This window comes from Anoplopoma fimbria, chromosome 20, assembly GCF_027596085.1.
Source record: "Anoplopoma fimbria isolate UVic2021 breed Golden Eagle Sablefish chromosome 20, Afim_UVic_2022, whole genome shotgun sequence".
NCBI lineage: Eukaryota > Metazoa > Chordata > Actinopteri > Perciformes > Anoplopomatidae > Anoplopoma > Anoplopoma fimbria.
In genome coordinates, this window is record NC_072468.1 from 19,752,149 (window position 1) to 19,774,568 (window position 22,420).

The following is a 22,420-nucleotide window of genomic DNA, read 5'->3' on the forward strand; positions in this document are numbered from 1 at the left end:
AGGCAAACAGCTACTCTGGGTCTTCCTGAGGGTCACAAAAGTAATCTTCCAGAACCTCTAAAGCTTATTTCTTAACATATAATGCCTCATTTGTTGGGTCTGTACACAATCCGAGCATTACACGTAGTGGTTTTATGACTTTTCCTTGGCCAGTCGCACTGACTTTCTGCAGTCTCTGCTGGTTGCCTGGCAACCTTATGGTTACGTCAAGCAATGTTCATGATGGGCACCTTCCATCACTTAAGTTAACATAACAGAATCAGATCTTAAGGGTTGAGGCTCAATGTTTTAGAGTGGCTATATGAATAAAATTGCACCACTTACTGGAGCACTCTGCTATATGGATTCATTTGATTTAGATTTGATGAAATACTGCTATCTATTAAGGTAAAAGGTACTTTCAAACAGGCATTTTCGAGAATATAAATATGCTCTTTGGTGAGGGGCGCTTACGAGGTGTTTCTGCTCCTAAAAACAAAACAAAAAAACACTTAACTTCCAGACAACTTAAAATAAAGACAGAGGTATGACTCAAATATTTCTTATGCATTAATCAGACTCTGATAATGAAAAAAACCCAACTTTTATTTTGGCTGCGCAAAGGTTATGCAATCCATCAAAATGTGTCTAGTCAGGCGATGAGAATTTTAAAAATGCTCCAGTTTTTAAAGGTGCAAAGGGGCAGAAGAATTTCATATTGTTCATCCACTTATCCAACATGCTGACCAACATAAATCTGAAATATTACAGTATTTTCAAACTTTTAATTGTAGTTTAGACTCCAACATAAAAACAGAGTTATTGTAACTGTTGCAAGTGACCAATTGTAGTGAAAGCCTGACACGGTTTAAATGACATGCGGATAAAATAAATACAGGAGATTCATAAGATAATAAATGTTTTGATGTATTATCAATGCAATTCACAGAACTCCTCCCATCCCTACTGTTATCACCAAGAACTATTTAAGAAAAATGAAATAGGGCCCTGTGACACCTCGAACCATTATAGAAATATTAAAATAAAAACTCAAACCATTGTATTTTCTGTAAAGCCACATACCTTTGACAATACAAAAAGATGTGTAGTTTTAATTTTATGCAAAAAATAAATAAATTCCATTCTATATAGCTGACGTTCTGTGTTTCTGAATAAATGGTAGAGAACTGTGACACTTTAAGATCCCCCATAATCCCATGATAGAAGACACATAGTAAGGCAGAAATATGGTCACCAAAAGAAAAGAGTAACTCCAGACCTTAAAGCAGCCACCAGAACAAGCTGTCGAGTAGTTCCTGAGTTCTAGTCCTTCTTCGGAAAGACTCGTTCTTCCATGTGAGGATGAAAAGCTTTTTCGTCTTTTCTGAAGAAGCCAACGGTCAACGCTGGTTGTGCGTGTCAGCGTGTGTTGTGTGAAAAGTTCAAAAGGTCAATCTTCCCCAGAGTCTTCTGACAGTCCATATTTTTGCTCCAGCACATCAACCGTAGAAGAAAAAGCACTGAAAACAGAATTACAGTCAATTCTCATTTAATGTACAAATGTCCTTCAGAGGAAACGCAGGAAGAAAACAATGCATTACAAGCTTTTTTTGTGGCCGTAGCCATGTTTTAGTCTGCTAATTAATGCAAAACACCCCTAATTACTCGAGCATTTACATATTCTGACTCCATATTCTTGACTACATTGTGTTTACTACTTTATAGGAGATTCATAATCACAGCAGGTGCTGTGGGAGGCTCGTCCTCCCCGTGGTGGAGTACATTGTGATGACGCTGTTGCTTCAGTAATAAGCACAGCAGTAAACCGAAAGCACTGGCAGGTGCTTGATGCATGCAGGTGCATCTTTCGAGGAAATTAGTCTGTGCTTCTACTTTGGTGCGTATATTCCCTTCATCCCGAGATGTGTAATAAACAGGAAACCTGAAGGAACGACCTCATGACCCTTCATAATGTGCATATATGTGCTTGCATGTATTCGCTCCATCTCCAATTCAGTTCATCTGAAAACTGTGCAACTGTCAAACTTAAGAATGTGTTTCCTCTTTTTTTCCATCTTTACCATGCAAATAAGCATGGGCAGTCAACAGCGTCCCAAATCCATACTAAAGTAAATAGTAATCCTATACAGTACTGCATCCTCAAAATAGTATACTGTTTTAGCAGTTAGTGTATAAAAATATCAACATTTAGATACTAACATTTCAACAGTAAATACAATATGTGTGACGTGCAAGTCATTATTACTCTACCAAATGACAAATGGCTGCATCAGTCTCATGCAGTGTTTACAGATTGCTCTGATCAATATCCATTCATGACTGAAATCTTATCTATCACATCACATCTTTGCCACATTCTCCGGAACGGGACAAATGGACAACCTGAAAGCATAATGCCTCTTGCCATGCTATCGATTTTTATGCTAGGCACAGAGGCATAAAAAGCTTTTCTTTGTATATGATTTGTGGGTATGATTTAATTGTATCATCATGTAACAGCTGAAAGTAAAAGTTAACTGGGTCACAGAATAGGCATGAACTCACCAGCCGGGTCTGATGATGCGGTATTTGCCGAGTACCGATAGGTCGACCACTGTTGATCCGAGGCGGCTGTGGTCTCCTATTGGTCCGCCATCCACCACCACTGCTAGTTTGGGCCAGAGCTCCTGAAACTCCTTCAGAGGGAAAACAGCAGCATTAAAAGAAGAATCTATTAAACTTAAATGACAAAAAAGAAAAAAAACTAAAGAGAGGCACCCTTTCAAACTGATTTAAGATGCTTTGAAACCTACTGAATGACATTTTTTTAAAACAAAGTAAATGTGAGACTCGTAAAAGAATATCTCAACTTGTCGTGTATTAGTTTTCTCTTACATGCACGGCCACGGTGCTGGTGTGTGAGCTGATGTTGGCGCTGGTAAGAGCGAGTGGTTCAGCACACATCTGGCAGAGGCGTCTCATGAAGGCATGGTCTGGGATACGAACGCCGACAAGCTGAGGGGCACATGGTCACGTTAACAGCAGATGACTGATATTGAGTACTAAACTACACTATATACAGTAATACCCAGTTTAAAAAGGAGTGGACTTACTGAAGTAAACGGGTTCAGATCTGTGTTCAGTACTTCAGATCTTTCGAACACCAGAGTGACGGGACCAGGCAGCAGGTCACCTAGCAGCCCTTCCTTCACCTTCACCTTACAGTACCTGAACATGGAGACAAGAACAACGTTTCAAAGGTTCTCTAGACAGAATTTAGAGCATTAATAAAGCAGCAAACAACTATTTGCTTTGCCTCTGTATTATTTTGTGATTTACTTTCAAATGCCTTAGTTTCAGAGATTTCACCTTAGCAAATAATTAATGAATACTGAGGTATTTCTGTGACAGCAGGTGTGCCCGTCACTCAAAATGTAAAATGTGTTTTGTTGGTGTTAAGACTGTATTTCTGCCTCTTCTGCGTGTGACTCATCAGTGGATGACTAATATATTTGTGCACATTTGGTCGGCCTATGATTAAAACCATCACACTTCTGAGGGACTCACACCAACATGAACCACTGATGTTTAAAATTACAATTATCTGCACTCAAACCGTTTGGAAAATCAGTTCACCGCATTCACTGTTGACCATCCATCAAACAACAAAATGGGCCCAGATCTAAGTCCTCCTCTCATTCTGGAGGTAAAACAGCAAGCATCCGTACATAAACGTACTTATAGATATCCTGGATTTCTCCCACACAGATGGCCAGCGGTTTATGTCCATTTCGTCCTTTGACGTCGTAGGTTTTTCTGACGGCTTCAGAGTTCTGGGCCAGACATGCCAGGCCGTAGATGGTGTCTGTGGGCACGCCGACCACATACCCCTCCTTCAGAGCCTTCGCTGTACAACTCAGGATTTCAGCACCATCTGCAGTTCAAAAAACGAGGATGGTCAATGGAGGCAGCATCCATTGCAAGACACACATGACAACAAAACACAGAAGTGGTTTGCTCTAGAACTGCACATAAAGGGCCCTCTACATGTCAAAATCTATGCACTCATTATGTGGAGGACTCCTAAGCCTGTGACAACAGTTTCAGGGCACAGGGTCTCACAAAACTATTGACTTGCATTAATGGAAGTGCAGTATACGGAGCATTCTTTAACAAAAAAGGTACAGGAAAAGCATTGCTTAAACACTCACATTTATGAGGTAACTGTGGTTTTCCTTAACTACACTTATCTTATCACAAGGTACTTTGCAGAAAAAAAGGGTTGCATGCAAGCATATGATGAAGATATGAATATGATAAACAGCTTTAGTTTCTACTACCCAACTAAATGAGCCCCATGTATAACAGATCCACAGTTCATCAAGTCATTTCACCTCTAATAGCTGAGCTCATCTGCATTGGGTCCGTCCACACTTTTATATAATTAACACTAAGTAAGTTGTAAAATAGTATTTTACATGACTTTGACCTTTTTCACATTTAAATTCCTTATTTTACTTAAGTGCAGAGTAAAGATACGTTTCCCAAGGCTGCTAAACATCTGATGTCATGGACTGTCCCATGATGACATTATAAATAAAGCTTTGATGCCTTGAAGCTCAGTGTGTGTGCAGGCAGCTGTCTGATGGTAAAGTACATTAACGTTACTGTATTGGACTATTACATAAGCTCTATGACAGGCATGACAGGAAAATCAGGAATCTGATGTAACAGGATGCAATGTTTACGTTACTTAATGCCAAACAGTCTTCATTACTGAAGCTAAAATCTATAAAGTCATAAAGCTATAGTCTATAGGGATCTGCTGTGAACATGATCTGACCTGTTTGGCCCTCCTGGTGAACACATGGCCCATTGGAGGTCGGCGGCAGCAAACGCAGCACTTTGGTCTTGAGCTCTTTACACATCTCTCCTCCGAGGCGACGAGCCGAGGCTGAACTGTGAGCGCTTCTGGGTTTGATTAATTCAACAGCGATCATACAAAAACACTTCATATGATCAGAGCTACAGCGGCGGAGGTGTCCATTCACAGCCGGGCAGCATGCATGTTGTCGTCTGATGAAATGACAGAACTCTTCCGGGGTCACGCCCCCAAACAATGACGCCCACTCTCTTAAAGGGCCAGCAGCAGGTTGTTTTAACGACCAAGCGGAAGAAAAGTTTGGACTTTGTGGAATCTATATGTCTGTTTTATATTAGATCACTTTATTGATGGTATAACGATGAGATATGAATGCTCCTTCTATGGAAATTATCTTCAACTATACAGATATCATGTTTTTTCATCATCTTCTCAAAATGTCATCTCCCAAAAACTACTGATAAATGTAACATATACATATATATATACATATATATATACATATATACATATATATACATATACATACATATACATATATATACATACATATATATACATATACATACATATATATATATATATATATACATATACATACATATATATACATATATACATATATATATATATACATATATATATATACATATGCATATACATACATATACATACATACATATATATATATATACATATACATACATATATATATATATAACATATGCATACACATATATACATATATATATATATATATACATATATACATATATATATACATATATACATATACATATATATACATATATATATATATATATATATATATGCAAACGATCCTAACCTTATTGAAAACTCCTGTTGAAGTTAATTGTCTGGACTGCTAAAAAAAATGTTTTCATTTTCCTTTATTTTTATTTACGCTCCGAACCCTTGCCATTTGTTTTATTATTATTAATTTTGCCATTCCAAAAGAAACAAAAAAATAAAAATGTGAGTCATAGACTGTATATGATTTTAGTATGGTGTTATTTTCTGGCACTTCTTCAAACCCTCCCACAGATCGCAACCCCACGTTTCTTGCATGCCCTCCTCATCACGCATTAATTAGAGGAACGTAAGTCACCTGTGGGCACTCTCTTAAATACGCAGACGGTATTCACGCCGTGGGAGCGCAGTTTACGGGAACAATAACACACCTATGGTCATGGCTGCGGACACAGGCTGTACAGACCTGACCCTGCGGACCGAGGAGGGCGTTTCACCGGCCACACAGGTCAGCCACGATCTGCAGCTTCAACTTTTGATTGCTTTCTGCCCAAAAACCAGCAAATGGACCCACATGTTTTATACTCTGCAGGAGCTGAAGCATGTGGAGGCCAGACTGGGGACCCTGTCTGACAACCTCAACCTGTGCAACCAAGTCCTGAGTGACTTAGAGGCTCTAAGTGATGTTCTAGTGGTGAGCCTGCCTTTCTCTCCTTGGATGGTTGTGACTTAATGTTATTTATTTTAAAAGCTATCTTTATTTCCCCACAGAGAAAATCTCTCCAGGATGTGTCCTTACCACCGCGGAAGTGACCAGAAGTGGACCCCCCACCCCCAACCCACCTTTTCTTTATTATATGACTAAATAAATCCAATTAAAATCAACCGTCAATTTTAACTGTAAAACACTTCATTAAAGCAGAGGCAATAATTTCAGTGACAAGGATAAGGTTTTATTAGTATCATATTGCTTTCAATTCAGAAATGTATTTATCATATTACTTTATATGAAACAAGCATAACATTATACATTCTTTTTTTTAAAAATACAAACCCTTAATTATTCCTCACTCTTTGGGTTTCAAGACATTCCTTTGGAAACATATCGTTGTCTTAAAATATTGCCTAATTGGAAAAGTTTTTGAATTTCTGGATCTTAATTTCAAAAACACTGACACATTTATTGATCAAACAATTTGCTTCCAAACAAATGTCTTCATCAGTGATTTCTTATTTTTTTTCCCGTTTCAGGTAAACTCCCAGAAAGACAAACCTGGTCCACATGTCCAACTATATATATATATATATCTGCTTATTGATTAAAACAAATATGGACAGCTGTCAGTTTTCATTTCATTGGTGAAGATGAGCCAACAAATTATCCACAGCAAATTTCCAATGTGTGAAAAGTGATTACATAAATGGAGTGAGCCCAAATGAAACATGTTTACACATTACATGTATAAAAAAAAAAAAAAAAAGAAAGCTGCATACATTTGACCAAAATAATTCTTAAAACAGAATCATTCACTAAATACTTCTTCAAACAAATCCAGTTGGTTTTAAACAGCATGTAAAAGGACCACTGTGTTGCACCATTCATGGGAACAGTACTTGGAGACACCACTCCAAAATATGAAATGCAATTTACTGGAGTTCAAGAAAACATGATTAACATTGTATGCATTAGAAAGGCAACTTCTGCCCCTGGAGTTCCGCATATAAGGTTGTGGCAGAATATCGTTTAATGGAGGGAGGAGTAAATCATTTTTTTGTCGTGGAGTTCGTTTTTAAACTTGCGAATGCCACATGTTAAATTGCATAGTTGTGTTCTTTGACTGTATGCATGTATGGAAATATATTTTGATGGTATGAACTTGACACCTGGCAGTAATTTTGAGTGCCTTTACAAAGAAATGTCAATTAAATGAACATGTTGCAATCCAATGGAACCAAGTAGGGACACTATCTAATACTGCATACATGGAATGATTTAGAGCACAAAATGTGTGACTGGAGCTTTTCACATCATATCTAATTGCCTACTTGGCACCTGTGAATTAAGGGGAAGCTCCATTGCTAAATTTTGGCAAAAAGGAACCAGACATGAGTTATGTGACATGCATGTCGGTTTGGTTTGATCCTACAACCTGTAATCTAAAATGAATAATCACATCACTTGTAACTGTTATGCTGCATATCCATTAATTACTTTCCAGACAGACAGCTGAAAAAAATAAAAATAAAATACAGTTTCTAGGAAAACGTTTCTGTCTCAATGCGTTTGCCTCGTTGTGGTCTGCTGCTGGAAGTGATTGCCTGAGACTCAATGAGGATGAGTGGGATTGGCATGTCAATGGCAAGTCTGTCTGAAGCAGAGACTGTGAAGGCAAGGAGGCTCAAGGAAATCGTTATGTTGTAAGGCCAAGTAGCTCTACACTCTATAGTACACAGGGCATAATGCCTTCGTTCTATCATCATTGCATTGTGTCCCGTGTGAAACAATACTGTTAAACTCTGAGCAGGAGGCTATGTGTTACATATATTTTGTTCCTATGGGGACTGTACAAAAGCCCAGCTGCTTGAAGAACAATTCAACTAAACACAACAACAAAAAAAACTCTTCTGCATAAATGTGACAGGGGGTGGGGGTGGGGGGGGAGAATGCAAGGATAGAGGGTAGACATTAACGAGGGTATATACATAAGCTCCAAACTCAGAGTTAGTAATTCAAAAGTCTATACAAAAATACAAATTCTAGAATAATCTACAAGTTTCTCAAAGATGTTTACACTAAAATGTACTGTATTTACATTGTCGCCAGGACACCATCTTTTAAATGCTACTTTACAGCAGTTGTATACAAAAAAAGTCTGTAGTGGTGCTGCGCCTCAGCTAAATAAGCTGTCAGATTACTCACTTTACAAGTTAGTGTGCAATAAACAGGGAAGAGTGCAGCAAAACGTAGGGCTACTGCAAGTGTGGGGCATCTGGTCAGAAATACGTATATGTCTGAGTAACAAATTAAGGGACCAGGATCAGTCATGACACGATGCATTCCTGAGAGGGTCACAACCCTATAAAACATGGGATGTTGACAGTAGTTCCTTACTGTTTCTTTGTGGACAATCTTTGCAAACAAGCAGATCCTCTAGGACATTTTCTTTCACTGTGCAGTCTACTATAGGTGCCTCTTTTCTCAAACTTGCTTTTAGCAATACCCATTACGTTCTTAAAAAATAAAAAATAAAACAAATTCATTAACATAAAAACAGCTCAACTTAAAAATACAACACGTGATTGGAATAAATTAATAGATTTTTCTGCTATTTTAAGGATAATAGTATTATCGGTATGATGAAATAATCAAGTATTTTAATAAATTAACATGTACAATTTTAAATTAGTTTAAGTTATAGGCAACTTATTGATGTATTCATTTTACTTAAAGATAGGCAGATCGGATCACAGGTTCTTTTCTGGATTAGTAAATATCTGTCAAAAGAAATAATAGAGAATTATCACATCTTCTGGACTACACTAGTCTTCCTAGAAAAGAAAAATACTGAGGAAATCACTTCATATTCTAGCCTTATGAGGGGCGATGTGACCAAACCCTTCAAATTCCTACTGGGAGTAATGCTTGTTAAAATTAAATTCCTCTAATATACAGTGCATTCTGGTCAGTTGCATACCAGCTTTAAGCATTTGTTAGGACCTGTAGTACAGTACAAAGATATACAGACAAGTTTTCTTTTCCTGCCCAGGCGTCTGACCTTCAAGGACAATGGAACTCTTAAGTTATCAGTGCTTGGACAACACTCATGTGTTTCATTCAATCAATTCAGAGTGGATATTGAGGGTTATTATATACATTTGGATTATGTTTATAAAAAAAAAAAAGGATCTACTGCCTTTTCCCTGCATTATCATCATTAGCATAAACATAGCCAAATCTCAATAAGCAAACTAATCTTTAAAAAAACTCAACTACTGCAATGAGACTCAACAGAAAAAGTATTCATAGTTTGTGTATATATATATATATATATATATATATATATATATATGTTGCACAATTCTCTACAGAACAGAAAGCACTGCAGATACAGGGGGGTTCGATACACACTATATAGGGAGAAAGAAGAGGCGTAGCTGTGGAGAATGACTCGAGATGTGGGTGGAATTGGTGCGTGTGGATGAGTGAGTGCAAAAGACGAACACACGGTGCCAGACTCAGAAGGCCGCTCTTCTAAGGATTGCCATCGGTGGCCATGTTGAAGTCATCAGCGACCAGCAGCAGAGCCTCAATGTTGGCAGCTGTCTCAGGGCTCTGCAGGGAGAGGAAGTCCGAGACATCCATATTGGCTAACGCTTCAGACGAGGGGGGGTTTGTGGCAGTGCTGCTCACTATCGTTGAGAGAGTCTGAGCTGAGGATGAGGAGGAGGAAGAAGAAGAAGTAGAAGAAGAAGAGGGGGCCTCCAGCCTCACCTCACCCACCTTGGAGGAAGACGCGGGGAGGCTGCATGAAGAAGATGAGGTGGATGGCTGTTGTGGAGGTTCTGGGGGTTGTGGTAGTGGTGGAGGAGGAGGCTCTGGTGGTTGTGGCTGTGATGGGGCGGAAACAATGGCGGAGGCACTCTTTGAACTCTTCTCTTTAGCAGCGTCCCTGCATGCACAGTGGCACTGGCAGGATTCCTCCTGTTTGATGATGATGACAGGCAGACTGAGGCCGATCTGTTGAACTGAGCTGCCTGAAAACAGAAACATCATTTAAAGTTCACTGAAAACAAGAAGCGCAAGATGCAATTGTTTTGAAAATGTTTTTTAAATAAATATAATGTACAAAAGTTCTAAGGAGAGAGAAATTACAAACTGCTTAGTAAGAAGTTGGCTTTCATCAATAGTTGACTGAGAAGAGAGCAAAGTTAATGCCACATGTACTGATAGACCTGCAGGTCAACAAATAAAAAGTACAGTATGTGACGGAGGGACAACTCCTTCCTTTAAAAAAGAACATTAACTTTAAATTGAACCTTTATGAGAACAAATGCTAGAAAAACTGCGTCATGACTTTTTTTGAAGAAGATAATATAAAAGCTGAAACAATAGCTCAATTAATCGGTTGGTTGACAATACTTACTCTCTTCTCATCATAAATGTTTTTAATATTTCTTCTCCTATGCCTTTACTTGTCTTTTTTTTTTTATTAAATATTATTATGAGATACCATTCTAACTGTTCTAGCACTGTGCATTAATTGAGCGTCAGCATCCTGGGACTGCATTTGTATCACTGTGAAAGTATTCTTAGTGAAGCTCTCTGGACACCAATCTACCATTTAATGACTCCTATTAAAGCTAAGCACTGAAATGGATGTCAAAATAAAATGTATGATTTCATTACAGCCTTTTGGCCAATGTCCAAAACATAAAAATATATAATAATTCACTACTCGTTTCCTTACCAGCATTTCCTCCCACTGGTATGGCTGTAGTGAAGAAAACTTTTTCCACTTTAGGAGTTCCTTGATGCGACTGTGAACAGATGTTTAACACCAAAGTTGAAGCAGGATTAAAAAAAAAAAGCTGAGGACAAATTTAAGTATTATGAGGTTGATTTGCACCAAATTAAAAAACTGTATCGAAGGGATCTGTGTGATGTATTGAATTAAAAGTAATATTGATAAAAAAGTTACACTTGTTCCTTTGCTAAACTTACTGCAAATACAGAGGCACCACTGAGCACGGTAGTAGCTACCCCCAATGGTTTTTGCTTATCCTCTCACATGAACATACTTATGAATAGAAGGCAAAATGCAAGAAATCTCTATTTCATGCATGTAGGAATGTGTTTTTAAACTTAAGAACGCGTCACAAAATCAAGAATTGTACAAATGATGTCCCCATTTCTCTGTGCAATCACTGAGTGGGAGCATTACTCACCGATTGTTCTGAGTTCTGCTGGCTGCTGGCAGCACTGCTGAGGATCCACTGGAGGTTCTGGTCCGACATGACCAGGCTGGGCTGCAGCAGGTTTGCTGTGGGCGCTATGGTGATGGTGGCAGGGGCGGTAGCCAAACCGGGGCCAGCGTTTGGAACAGGGTTGTTGGCCAAAGGCACAGGTTGAGCCACAGCTGCCACAGCTGCCACAGCAGCATCTGTTGCGGTGGCTGCAACAGCAGACACAGGAGCAGTGCCTGGTGCTGTGGTGGTCGGTGCTGGAGCTACTGGAGCTGGAACGGAGATGTCTGGTGGTAGAGGAGTGGTCTGGGTGGCACTATCTGATTGCAGGAATGTGGTTGGCAGTGCCACGTAGTGCTGGGGGGTTACATGGTTTGGTGCTTGGACAGAGGCTTGGGCAGGCGCATCGGAGATCTGCTGAGGCCCGGCTGCTTGAGTGAAAGGTGGAGGCTGCGTTGAGCTGACAGTGGCGGTGACAGAAGCAGAGGTGGAGGCCTTAGAGGAAGAGCTCTGACTGAGCTGGGTAGGAGCCTCTATAACTGCAGTTGTGTGGGAACAGGAAGATGAGCAGGTAGGATGGAAAGAGAAAGAGATGAGGGGCGATCCATCAGTCACTACCGAGTGGGTAGGCGTCTCTAGGCTGAAGGATTCAGCAAGGCTCTCTGAGGAAGAGAAAGGGGAAAAAACCTCAGTGAAGAAGAACATTCAATGCAGTTAAAGCGGACAAGTTTTGTAATGTACCAACCGTTGGGATGGGCATCATCTTGGCTGACACTATTTTCAGGACTCTGGAACATGAGCTCAAAGATTTTCACAGGTGTTACATTGCTGAGATCCAAATGATGAGTCTGCAATACAATTTAAACATATGCATTAAATGTCTTTACTAAGTATTACAACACCACAATACCGTCTACATTCTTATTAAAGTGACAATTGAGCTTCGGTGTCAATATAGCTGCCTGATAATTGACATCTTTACTGAGTACCTTGACCTTAACATTTTCAAACCACTGTCTGTTTTGACAAAGCTAAAGCAAAGGTCAGACTTACATTATGGATGTTCTCTCGGAGCTCCGAGTCTGTAGAGATGAGGCTCAAGTCACTGAGGCACAGCGAGTGATTTGCATCCTGTAATTAAGAGAGGAGTTGGACCTGGTTAAACTTGCCACTGCTATGGGATCAAGCGTCATGATAGATGATCAAATTTGGAAAAGAATGAAACACCTTCTATATGCTTTCGGAAAAATTATTTTACTTTAAAAAAAAAAAAAAAAAAAGAGCAGTTTACCATAAAAAGCAAACCAACAGCTAATGACATAACTAATGCCAATTATTAACTATTCATGTTGAAGAAGGTGTAAAAAAAAAAATTGTTTTTCAGAGTTAATCTAAAGCTATTTCTTTTTCGTAATAACTTTCACGTATGCTGAGGTTAATTCGGTGTAGAGTGAACCCCTCCATTTTAAGAGGACCAGTGTCTTGTTGCTCTCAGGCTGTGCATGGAGGACATGTGCCAACATAAGGGGAGATGAAGTTGCTGTACTGGGACTCACTTCAGAGAGCGGATGGGTGAGGGTGACGGTGAAGGGCTGGCCTTTGTCATGGCCCCGGATGTGACTCTTCAGACTGTACTGGCTGCTAAAAGTCTTCGCACAGCCGTCACTGGGACAGTTGAATGGTTTCTCCCCTACGGAATGAGTTGAGGCAAAGAGGAAAGAATGCAGAAAATACAGGTTAGAAATAGTAGTTACGGGCTTAATCATTAAATGTCAGCCAAGATAAAAGATGCTACTTATCTTTTAACAGAGAAAATGATACAAAGGAATGTAACAATGACCCATTGCAGAAACTAAACTTGTAACCTCTTGTGTTTATCAAAGATTAAAACAATAAGTGCCAAGCTACAGTAGTTTTCTGGTTACTTTTATCAACGCCACAAAAATATGCTATCTCCATGTCTCGCATATCGAGTGGTCGAAGTTGTATTTTTGATTTGAGTCATTTGTAGCGTGCACATTGCTGTAAAGAATCCTCTGTTTCATTTTTGTTTTAATAAAAAGGACGTTCTCCTGGATACATAGCAATAAAAACAAAGGTCTACTCTCTTTCACTGGAACAGGACTACATTTAGGAGACTGATAGGTTGTTCTTATGCTCCACTACATTATTTCAATCTGCCAGTTTGGGAGAATCACCCATATAAAAACTACATATAGGGAACCACGTTTTAGAAAAAAACAAAACACCTGGACAGATTTCTGAACAAGCATCTAAGCATGTGAGAAAGAATTTAACCTCAACTGCCCAACTGGGAATTTCCTTTTAATTTATTGTTTAAATTTTTAATTTGAGGATAAACCTCTTAAGATTCAATGTCTTGTTTTCAATGGTGTACTCAAGAAACGAAACATGGAAATGAACAGACATTTAAATAAAAAATAAAAAAAGGTTTTGAAAGTGTAATCCACAGAAAACTATTGGGAAATAAAATGAACGAACACTGACAAACATTAAGAAACTTTACTTAGTCTACTTATAAACTACAAGAAAAATGTAATCAACAACTAAAACAAGCAATGAAGCCTTTAAGTCACGAGAAAAATAAAATTAGCTTCTCAAACATTCTAACTGCTGTTCAAACAATAGAAATTGGATCTGGCAGATCACTTTCTTTTTTAGGAGAGGAGGAACTTTAGCACATTTGGGAAAATGAGTACTTGAGAAGCTTATTTAATATCAAACTTTGTCTCTTAGCCATCACATCCAAGAGCACAGCCAACAACAATTAGGAAAGTTATTTGTCCAATAACAATAATACAAGAATACACATGGTCACAGCCTTTTTAATCTCTGCTTCTATAACTACATTTCTACACAGACCTTTGAAAGGAAGATATAGTAAAATAAAAACCACATACAAATGTCTTTATATGTGTGGGAGGCACTAGTAAAAATATATATGCAAATCAGGCATTGCTGAAAAACAGATATGTCCTTGTTCAAGCTTCCCTAGAAGAACCAAGGTTACATAAAACAACCCTGTAATATTTACCTGTGTGTGTCCGTACATGTGTTTTTAGGTGATGACTTGCAGCAAATGCTTTGCCACAGCCATCGTGGTCACACCTGAAGGCAAAGACAGATGCAAATAGACAGTGATGAATTTTCATGACACCAAGCTGCAGCTCCCCTCCCCCAAAGAAACTGAGTGAAATACACTGAGTAAAAGCTTTTAATATGAAAATGTCATAACCACTTCATTTGTGTAAACAAGCAAACATTAAAACAGACTCACATAACTATCTGTGAGTATCTATTAGTATCACAGTTCCTTCATCTTCTATTAAAGTTGGATTAAATCTGGTGTGAAGATGGAAATGCTCACCGGAATGGCTTCTCCCCAGTGTGTGTGCGAATGTGCTTCCTCAGGTCACTAAGGGTGGTAAAGTACTTTGTGCATCCCTCTGATTCACAGTTGAATGTCTTGCCTGTGTGAAGTCTCTGGTGTGCTTTTAGTCTGTGGAGACAATCAAGTGTGTTGCATTAAAACACAATGGGAGACATGCAAAGAGAAACAGACGAAGCACAGTGGCATTAAACCGCATGTGTTGATTCCTGTTGCGCTTCTTTTTAAGACGGTCTAAACAACTTTATGAAAAGAAAACAGTTGAGTCCACTTTGAGATGACTACTGCATCTAAATAGACATAGACAACGACTGAACAAAGTACACAGTCTTTCAATGCTGGTTGTATAGGAGAATCTGGGTTGACTAGAAAGATGGGGAGAGGAAAGCAATGTTATTAAAAATGCCAATGTCATGTGTGCCACTATTTTACTGCCCAGAGTACCAGCCTCTGCCAGGGATTTGATGGCAGGGACACAGCTCCACAAAGCTCCAGACACGTTGTCATAGCAACCAATACTAATACAGACCAGAGGGCTCGGATGTTGACTGCTTGAGATCACAGCAAAATACAGCAACATCTAAACAGTGAAAATACTAAAATCTAAGAACATGCATTTTTCAAAATAGACTTAAACTGTAACTTAGGCCTGGTGGTGTCAAAAATAGATCAGCAGCACCTGAAGGTATCAACCTTAGACATCTCAGACAGCAGTTTTACCTAATTTTTTAAATAACAACTTTAATATCAAACTCCCCCCTCTACCAACATTTAAGTTGAGCAAAAAGGGGCAGAAAATTGCGACATCAAATCAACAACAGGATTAAAGAAGGCCGTTTTCATTTATAGAGAATTGGTAATTAGGGGGAAGCTAGCAAGTAATGACAGAGAACATACAGGACCGAGAACCCTGAGATGACAATGTTCTGGTTCTCCATGGTATTGTTCCTTTTATGAATTGTTGCTATTGTTTTACATTGTGTATTTTTGCACATGTAAACACAAATGTCCTTCTTTTGATAATAGACTTACATTAAAGATTTGTAAGCTACAAATACAAAAGTTCTAAATACTAACTGTGGTCAGAGGACAATAAACTGCCAACAGACAGCACACCTCTATATAAAACCAAAGAAAATTATACATTTCAGTTATTTTTAATTACTCATTGTGCCCATGTCATTTTGTTGTATTAGAATAAAAGTTAGACGTGTCAGTACTTTGACAAAACTGGTAAGACCATCTACTTTATGGCAGGACGTACACGATCCAATCTGCAATACTTGTGTAAAGCCTCACCTGTATAACGTGTTAAAGGCCTTCTCACAGCCTTGCACATCACACTCGAACGGCTTCTCCTTGGTGTGAACACGCACATGGATCTTGAGGCTGTAAGAGGTGAGGAAGGCTTTTCCACAGCCCTGCTGATTGCACACGAATGTGTACTCGCCCCGGTGTGTCTTCTGGTGTGTTCGCAGGTTACCCGCCGTGCTGTAGGTCCTGGTGCAGCCTTCGAACATGCACTGGTAGCGCTTCACCTGATAAGAGGAAGAAGAGGAGTGGGACATCGGCGCTTAAACATGGTTGAATTCAAATCAACTGAGTATTCATCCTGAAATAAAATAAAAATAAAACATTACCTTTTTTTAAAAAAAAAAAGCAGTTAAATAGTCTTTAAATTGTATTTCATAATGCAGATAATTTGCTTATTCTCAGTAATAACCAGCCTGGCTCTACGATGAGTGAAAGTCTGACTCGGTTTGACCTTTCAGATTGGACCTGAACTCAGCCAATGACTCAGCCAGCCGACAGCACATGAAGCGAGTGATCACAAAGGACAGTGATGATGACTAACCCCCCCCCCCCAATGCAATACATCCCATCCAATTCCGTTTCACAGCAACAAGCTCCACTGCAGTGTGGCAGTCTCCTGCTCCCTTCTCACACAAAAGCCCCGGGGCGATGTGAATAAAAAGCAGCTCATTCTCCTGTTCAAAACAACGCAACCCTGTGTTGAACACAAGGTCAGGTGGAGGAAGCTTGTTGTCGAATAGAGGGTCCACTTTCTCAGCTAACATTCCTTTAACACTCTGCTCCGATCCTCTAAGAGATATTGTAAATAAATACTAATACTGATATTAGATATTGGGTTGATACTGACTCAAGCAGCTGTATATATTTTTTACATTTTGCTTTACAAAGTTAGGAAAGCAGTGATTAAGTCAAGCCTGATTCAAAAAGTTGGATCGGTGCATCCCTATTATCGATCAGGTCGAACCTCAATGCTGAGCAGCCAGGAAAGTGGGAGGAATAGAAATTTAGATTTTTTTTATTTATTATAATGTATTTTTTACACAAAGTAATAAACAAACCTTTAAAGAACGTTTTTAAAAAAATCAAAATTTTGTTGAAGTAACTTGAGATCAGGATTTGGTTGTGAAAATTGTGTCACTACTTCCAAGAAAGCAAAAGTTATTTCATGAAAGACCTGATGTCTTATTCAAACAAAGTTTTGAACAATTTATAAAAAACTGCCTGACTGTGAATGATAATACTCCTACCAGTAATGTGCTACTGCATGGCGATTTTTATTTTCATAAGAAAAAAACTCAAGTTGCTTCCTGATGTTTAATATTTGTTATGGTAAGTGGTGGCTTTGTCAGTTTGGAAAACAACTCGCACATAAGTGAAAACCCTATGTTGTTCATCCTAGCAGTCTCATACCTTCACATTCTCCATCACACCTTACCACGGCATTAAAAAGGCTTTCATTTCGATTGGAAGGATGCGGGAGAGAACATTTGTTAAAGTGAACATCCAAAGCCACTGTAGGAAGCCTGCTAAAGCTTGTAGCTCAGCACTGTGTTCATCTCCCACACCATCGTGACTCTACTCCACCATCAGATTGAACAGTGTGAGAGAATTGTATGCTTTGGTCTCCCACATGTTTTGTGGAAAAAGACCACTCTATTAAAAATGAAATGGTTATGTGAAAGTATTTACAGCAGATTATTATTAAATGCTTGGTGTTGCTCATCATTATGTGTTTTCCTGTTGAACACCTGAACAGGAGGCTGGGATCTTCTTTCTGTTGTTCTCAGGAAATTTTTGGGTCGTCTCTACTATTTTGTTTTCTGTTAGTACATATTGAATTGAATGCACACTGCATAATATGCACCACATTACAATGCCCTCATGTAACAATTTACTAGACATTCTGTGATTTTATGTGAACACTCCATGGAAAGGAATTACAGATTTATGTGCTAAATCCAAATTATATTTGACGAATAAGCAAGCTGGAGATTAATTTGGTTAGAGGTTTCTTCTTTTTACTGGCGTGTACACACAAGTTTAGGTATATTGAAGTATCGTAGCTGAACGTTTACTGTCCTCTTGGAAATTCATTCTGTCATCATCATAACAAAGTCATAGTAAATCAAGCCATAACATCATAACAATAACATTGACATTAAACCATAAAGATAAAAGCCAACCAGCAATGAAAGAACAATGATGTTGATCTAGACGATCCAACACTACATACACGGCGTACAGCAGTTAACACCCACACATACTGGCCAACCTCCACAAACACCATATTTCATTTGTTCTTTGTTTAGTGCTATTATTCTGCTGGGTTTAAAAGCCTCACAGGCACATCACTTCACAGAGACAGTACCCTGTACTCTGAAAATCATGTCAACCAATGAGTTTCACTAAAAAGGGGATGTGATACAACCCCCTCGAGTTGTCTGTCATGTTCATGTGACAGCCATCAGTAAACGGTTGCACCATATTGTTCTTACAGGAAATATGAACTATTGGTGCCGTTTCTTAATACAGACAAAAAAAAGACAAAGTCTCCATGAATTCACAGTAAACGAGAAGTTTGTTTTAATTACTCTCCATAGAAATGTGTATCCATCCACAACTTCAATGTCATTCCCTTTGTAATGGCGGTGGGTACTACAATTAAAATCCAACAATTTTCTTAGTGTTTACAAAGTGCCCAAAACATGGCTGACAGCAACTGACAAACTGATCAATCCACCCACAATACCTTGTCTCGTCTTTAATGCGGAGAACAACATTGGCTATGCCTTCAGAAAAGTCAAGATTAAAAACAACACTGGGCAGGAAGTCCTCCCTTGTGGGGCCTTCAAATTAATAACATTAGGGATAACACTGCATTCACTCCAGTTGTTGAGGCAACTGGTCAATAATTAACAATTGATATGTTTGGCACAAGAATTGTATGCCACATTTCCTTGATAGGAATATTACGTGAACCATCTGACATTTGAGACAACTGAAATACAGTACAGAGTTCTTCCCAGTATTCCTTCAGCACCGTCCCTGTTATACAGCAAAGACCAGCTACTTTACTACACTTGCTGTCAGATGGCTTTTTAAAAAACACTTCCACTAATAAGGCTGGGGTTGGGGTTAAAATCTAACAAATTCTACAAATTTCAGAGATGAACTGAACTCTTTGTTGCATTGCATTGAGGGGGCAACTTCTACCTAACCCAAATGAGCAACCAGGCTCAAGCTGCTGTGGAAAATAGTTTTAAAATAATTTCCCGCATGTTAATGTATTTGGTATTTTGCTTTGCATTTCAGTTAGCAAAACAACAAAAACTGGCTATATTGTTACATTATGCATCAAACTATTTGTAAGCACATAAGACATGCTAGATTTATCTATAAATCATCAGCTGTTCTTTTGAGCAATTAGCTGGAATGACTGAAATAGTCTCCACCAACTAATCCAAGCAATTACTTCAGCTCTAAACAAACAAACAAAACAAAGCATTACTTCAACAATAGAGCTGACCACATTCTTCCTTCATCTGTGTTGTAACTGGTGCGTAACATGTATTTATAACTTAGGTTACTGAATAGAAGCACTAAACCTTAATACAAAAGAATCCGCCTGTTGAAAACATTGTGCACCTGTGATCAGACTGAACTTGACAAAAGAGATGTCCTTGGCAATCCAACACGCAAATACAAAATGAATGAGTATGTACCAGCTGTATATCCTTCGGAGGAGATGTATACATTTCGGCTTACCTCTCTCAGCTTAGTCTCTGGGCACTCAGAGTGCAAGGTGAGGGTGGCCCCCTCTATGTTGCGTGGCATGCGAGTGGAGCCTGGATTTATTGTGAACTGGATCTGGTCTGGAGAAATGGTGTGGTGCACATAACCCTGTGACATGCCATCAGGGTCGTTCATAAAGGCCAGAGAGCCATCCTCTTCATCCCCATCACCTTCCCCTTCAGTTAGGAAGGTGACCCCATCTTCGTACCCTCCACAGTGACCCTCCTCTTCTCCCTCCTCATCTAGCCGGATTGGGTCCCGCTCGATGAGTACTGTGGTGCGGTCGTACACCCGTCCAGAGGACGACGAAGGCTCAGCGATCAGGTCATCGTCTTTGTCGAAGTGTATCTTGTCCTCTTCTTCTTCGTCGTCGCGCTCCAGGTGGTCCACCTCCACCTCAAAGTACATCGTCGCCTCTGTATGAGGTCCATTCTCACCCATGGTCCCTGGTGCTTCTCCGTCCTTGGCAGGGAGGACTGCACACTCACACTGTTAACGTTACAGCCTGAAATATAACATTTGCTGAATTATTATTTTTTTTTTAAATGAGGCATTCCTAAGCCCTTAAGGTAAGACATGAAGGCATTATAATAACATATAAAAAAACCCAGTGTGTTATAAAAAAAAATACTCATTATAGGGTGAACATGGTTGGCGTGAGCTAAAATTGAAAAGAACAAATTAAATGAGTGATGAATGAAAATGACAATGCCATTATAATTAAATGCAGGATTGAAACAAATAGTCCCAAATTGAATACAAGCAAAATGTCTGAATTGAAACAAAAACAGAGCCTTGCCTTGTTTAAAATGAGCTTAGATGGGTCATTAGTGAACATGTTTAGGTTTATTATATCACTATATATATATATATATATTGCTGCATTTGTGACAGCCTGTTCTCTAGAGGAGCAATGTAACAACAATATGCAACACATCCTCAAACGTGTGTGCTGTGCTTACATTACCGTTATACTCATTTTTAGTACATTATATTATTGTCTTGACTAAAAAAAATCAGATTGCAATGCCACTAGAATTAAATGCAGGATTGAAACAAATAGTCCCAAATTGAATACAAGAAAAATGTCTGAATTGAAACAAAAACAGGGCTTTGCCTTGTTTAAAGGAGCGTAGATGGGACATTTATTACATCATATATACATATATTATACTATATATATATATATATATATATATATATATACATATATATATATATATATATTCCTGCATTTGTGACAGCCTGTTCTCTAGAGGAGCAATGTAACAACAATATGCAACACATCCTCAAACGTTATATTCATTTTTAGTACATTATATTATTGTCTTTACTAAAAAAAAAATCAGATTGCAATACCATTAGAATTAAATGCAGGGTTGAAACAAATAGTCCCAAATTGAATACAAGAAAAATGTCAAAAACAGAGCCTTGCCTTGTTTAAAATGAGCTTAGATGGGTCATTAGTGAACATGTTTAGGTTTATTACATCATATATATATATATATATATATATATATATATATATATAGCTGCATTAACAGGACCAGTCTCCCTGTTTGACGGACACTCACCCACATCTAGAACTTTCTGATTTCACTGACAGAAGTCACGACACACAGAGACTAAACTCCGCTCACTCAACAGACGTGATCGATCATTTCTAATCGATCAAAGCCCCCCCACACATGCTACCTTTTTTAAAAAACAACGTTATGGACTAGTTAGCATAAGACGTCGCTAGCTTCCTGCTACAAACACAAATCAACCCCCGTCGTCCGTGTGTATTAAATATTAAATATTAAATATGAAATAACTCCTCTTCTTCACATTGACTGAGTCGAGATAACAAGTCACTATTTCTGCTTTTTACTTTAAATGCGCCAGGTAGCATAAAGTAAGCTTCTGGAGCTAGCTGTTAGCAAAGACATCTGACGTTATCTCCCCGTTTCTCTGCACATGCATAGCTAGCCTAGCCTAGCTTAGCTCGCAGCTAGGCTAGGCTAGCAGCGTTAGCCCACAGTTGACACTACCTACCTTCCCTGCTAGGATCACACGGTTCACTACACCAGGTGATAGACTGACCATCACCTTGTACTGCGGTAACCTCAGGTGCATCAGCTCAGTAGAAATGACATTAAGATGTATATTTACCTGTCTTGTGCCTGTGCTTTGGGTGTTTAGCACTTTCTTTCTTTCTATCCCCTCCCTGTGATACCAAACAACGTCACACACTCGCAGCCATTCGTGATGAATTATGGGAAATTAAATAGCATCTCTAATGCTGAATTAAAAACATCAAATGTCAT

General features: G+C 38.8%; 2 protein-coding genes and 1 long non-coding RNA gene across 3 annotated transcripts; 1 reads left to right on the top strand and 2 right to left on the bottom strand.

Annotated features, from left to right (window-relative positions):
- Window positions 1-564: 564 nt before the first annotated feature.
- Window positions 565-5,075, bottom strand: yrdc (yrdC N(6)-threonylcarbamoyltransferase domain containing). Its single transcript, XM_054622063.1, has 6 exons — window positions 4,823-5,075; window positions 3,718-3,913; window positions 3,093-3,207; window positions 2,875-2,994; window positions 2,545-2,675; window positions 565-1,499 (listed from the first exon to the last, which is right to left on the bottom strand). Exons 1-6 carry the CDS (start codon window positions 4,992-4,994, stop codon window positions 1,430-1,432), a joined length of 804 nt encoding a protein of 267 aa, XP_054478038.1. The 5' UTR covers window positions 4,995-5,075; the 3' UTR covers window positions 565-1,429.
- Window positions 5,076-6,033: 958 nt separating this feature from the next.
- Window positions 6,034-7,091, top strand: LOC129109859 (uncharacterized). Its single transcript, XR_008532080.1, has 3 exons — window positions 6,034-6,140; window positions 6,225-6,326; window positions 6,404-7,091. It is a non-coding gene; the product is annotated as an uncharacterized LOC129109859 (long non-coding RNA).
- Window positions 7,092-9,749: 2,658 nt separating this feature from the next.
- mtf1 (metal-regulatory transcription factor 1) lies at window positions 9,750-22,337 on the bottom strand. Its single transcript, XM_054621828.1, has 11 exons — window positions 22,266-22,337; window positions 20,085-20,616; window positions 16,305-16,543; window positions 14,985-15,116; window positions 14,652-14,725; window positions 13,153-13,286; window positions 12,650-12,727; window positions 12,342-12,444; window positions 11,579-12,258; window positions 11,101-11,170; window positions 9,750-10,387 (listed from the first exon to the last, which is right to left on the bottom strand). Exons 2-11 carry the CDS (start codon window positions 20,550-20,552, stop codon window positions 9,885-9,887), a joined length of 2,481 nt encoding a protein of 826 aa, XP_054477803.1. The 5' UTR covers window positions 20,553-20,616; window positions 22,266-22,337; the 3' UTR covers window positions 9,750-9,884.
- Between the last annotated feature and the right edge of the window lie 83 nt (window positions 22,338-22,420).

What these genes read in the sequence shown, in the direction of transcription:
- yrdc (XM_054622063.1), bottom strand. Translation starts at nt 4,994, where the DNA reads ATGAAGTGTTTTTGTATGATCGCTGTTGAATTAATCAAACCCAGAAGC. An exon ending in ATCTGAACCCGTTTACTTCA is followed by an intron (nt 2,995 to 3,092) that starts GTAAGTCCACTC and finishes TGTGCCCCTCAG; the next exon opens with CTTGTCGGCGTTCGTATCCC. An exon ending in CGCATCATCAGACCCGGCTG is followed by an intron (nt 1,500 to 2,544) that starts GTGAGTTCATGC and finishes TTCTGTTTTCAG; the next exon opens with TGCTTTTTCTTCTACGGTTG.
- mtf1 (XM_054621828.1), bottom strand. Translation starts at nt 20,552, where the DNA reads ATGGGTGAGAATGGACCTCATACAGAGGCGACGATGTACTTTGAGGTG. An exon ending in TCCGAGAGAACATCCATAAT is followed by an intron (nt 12,445 to 12,649) that starts GTAAGTCTGACC and finishes ATTGTATTGCAG; the next exon opens with ACTCATCATTTGGATCTCAG. An exon ending in AGCAGAACTCAGAACAATCG is followed by an intron (nt 11,171 to 11,578) that starts GTGAGTAATGCT and finishes ATCTGTTCACAG; the next exon opens with TCGCATCAAGGAACTCCTAA.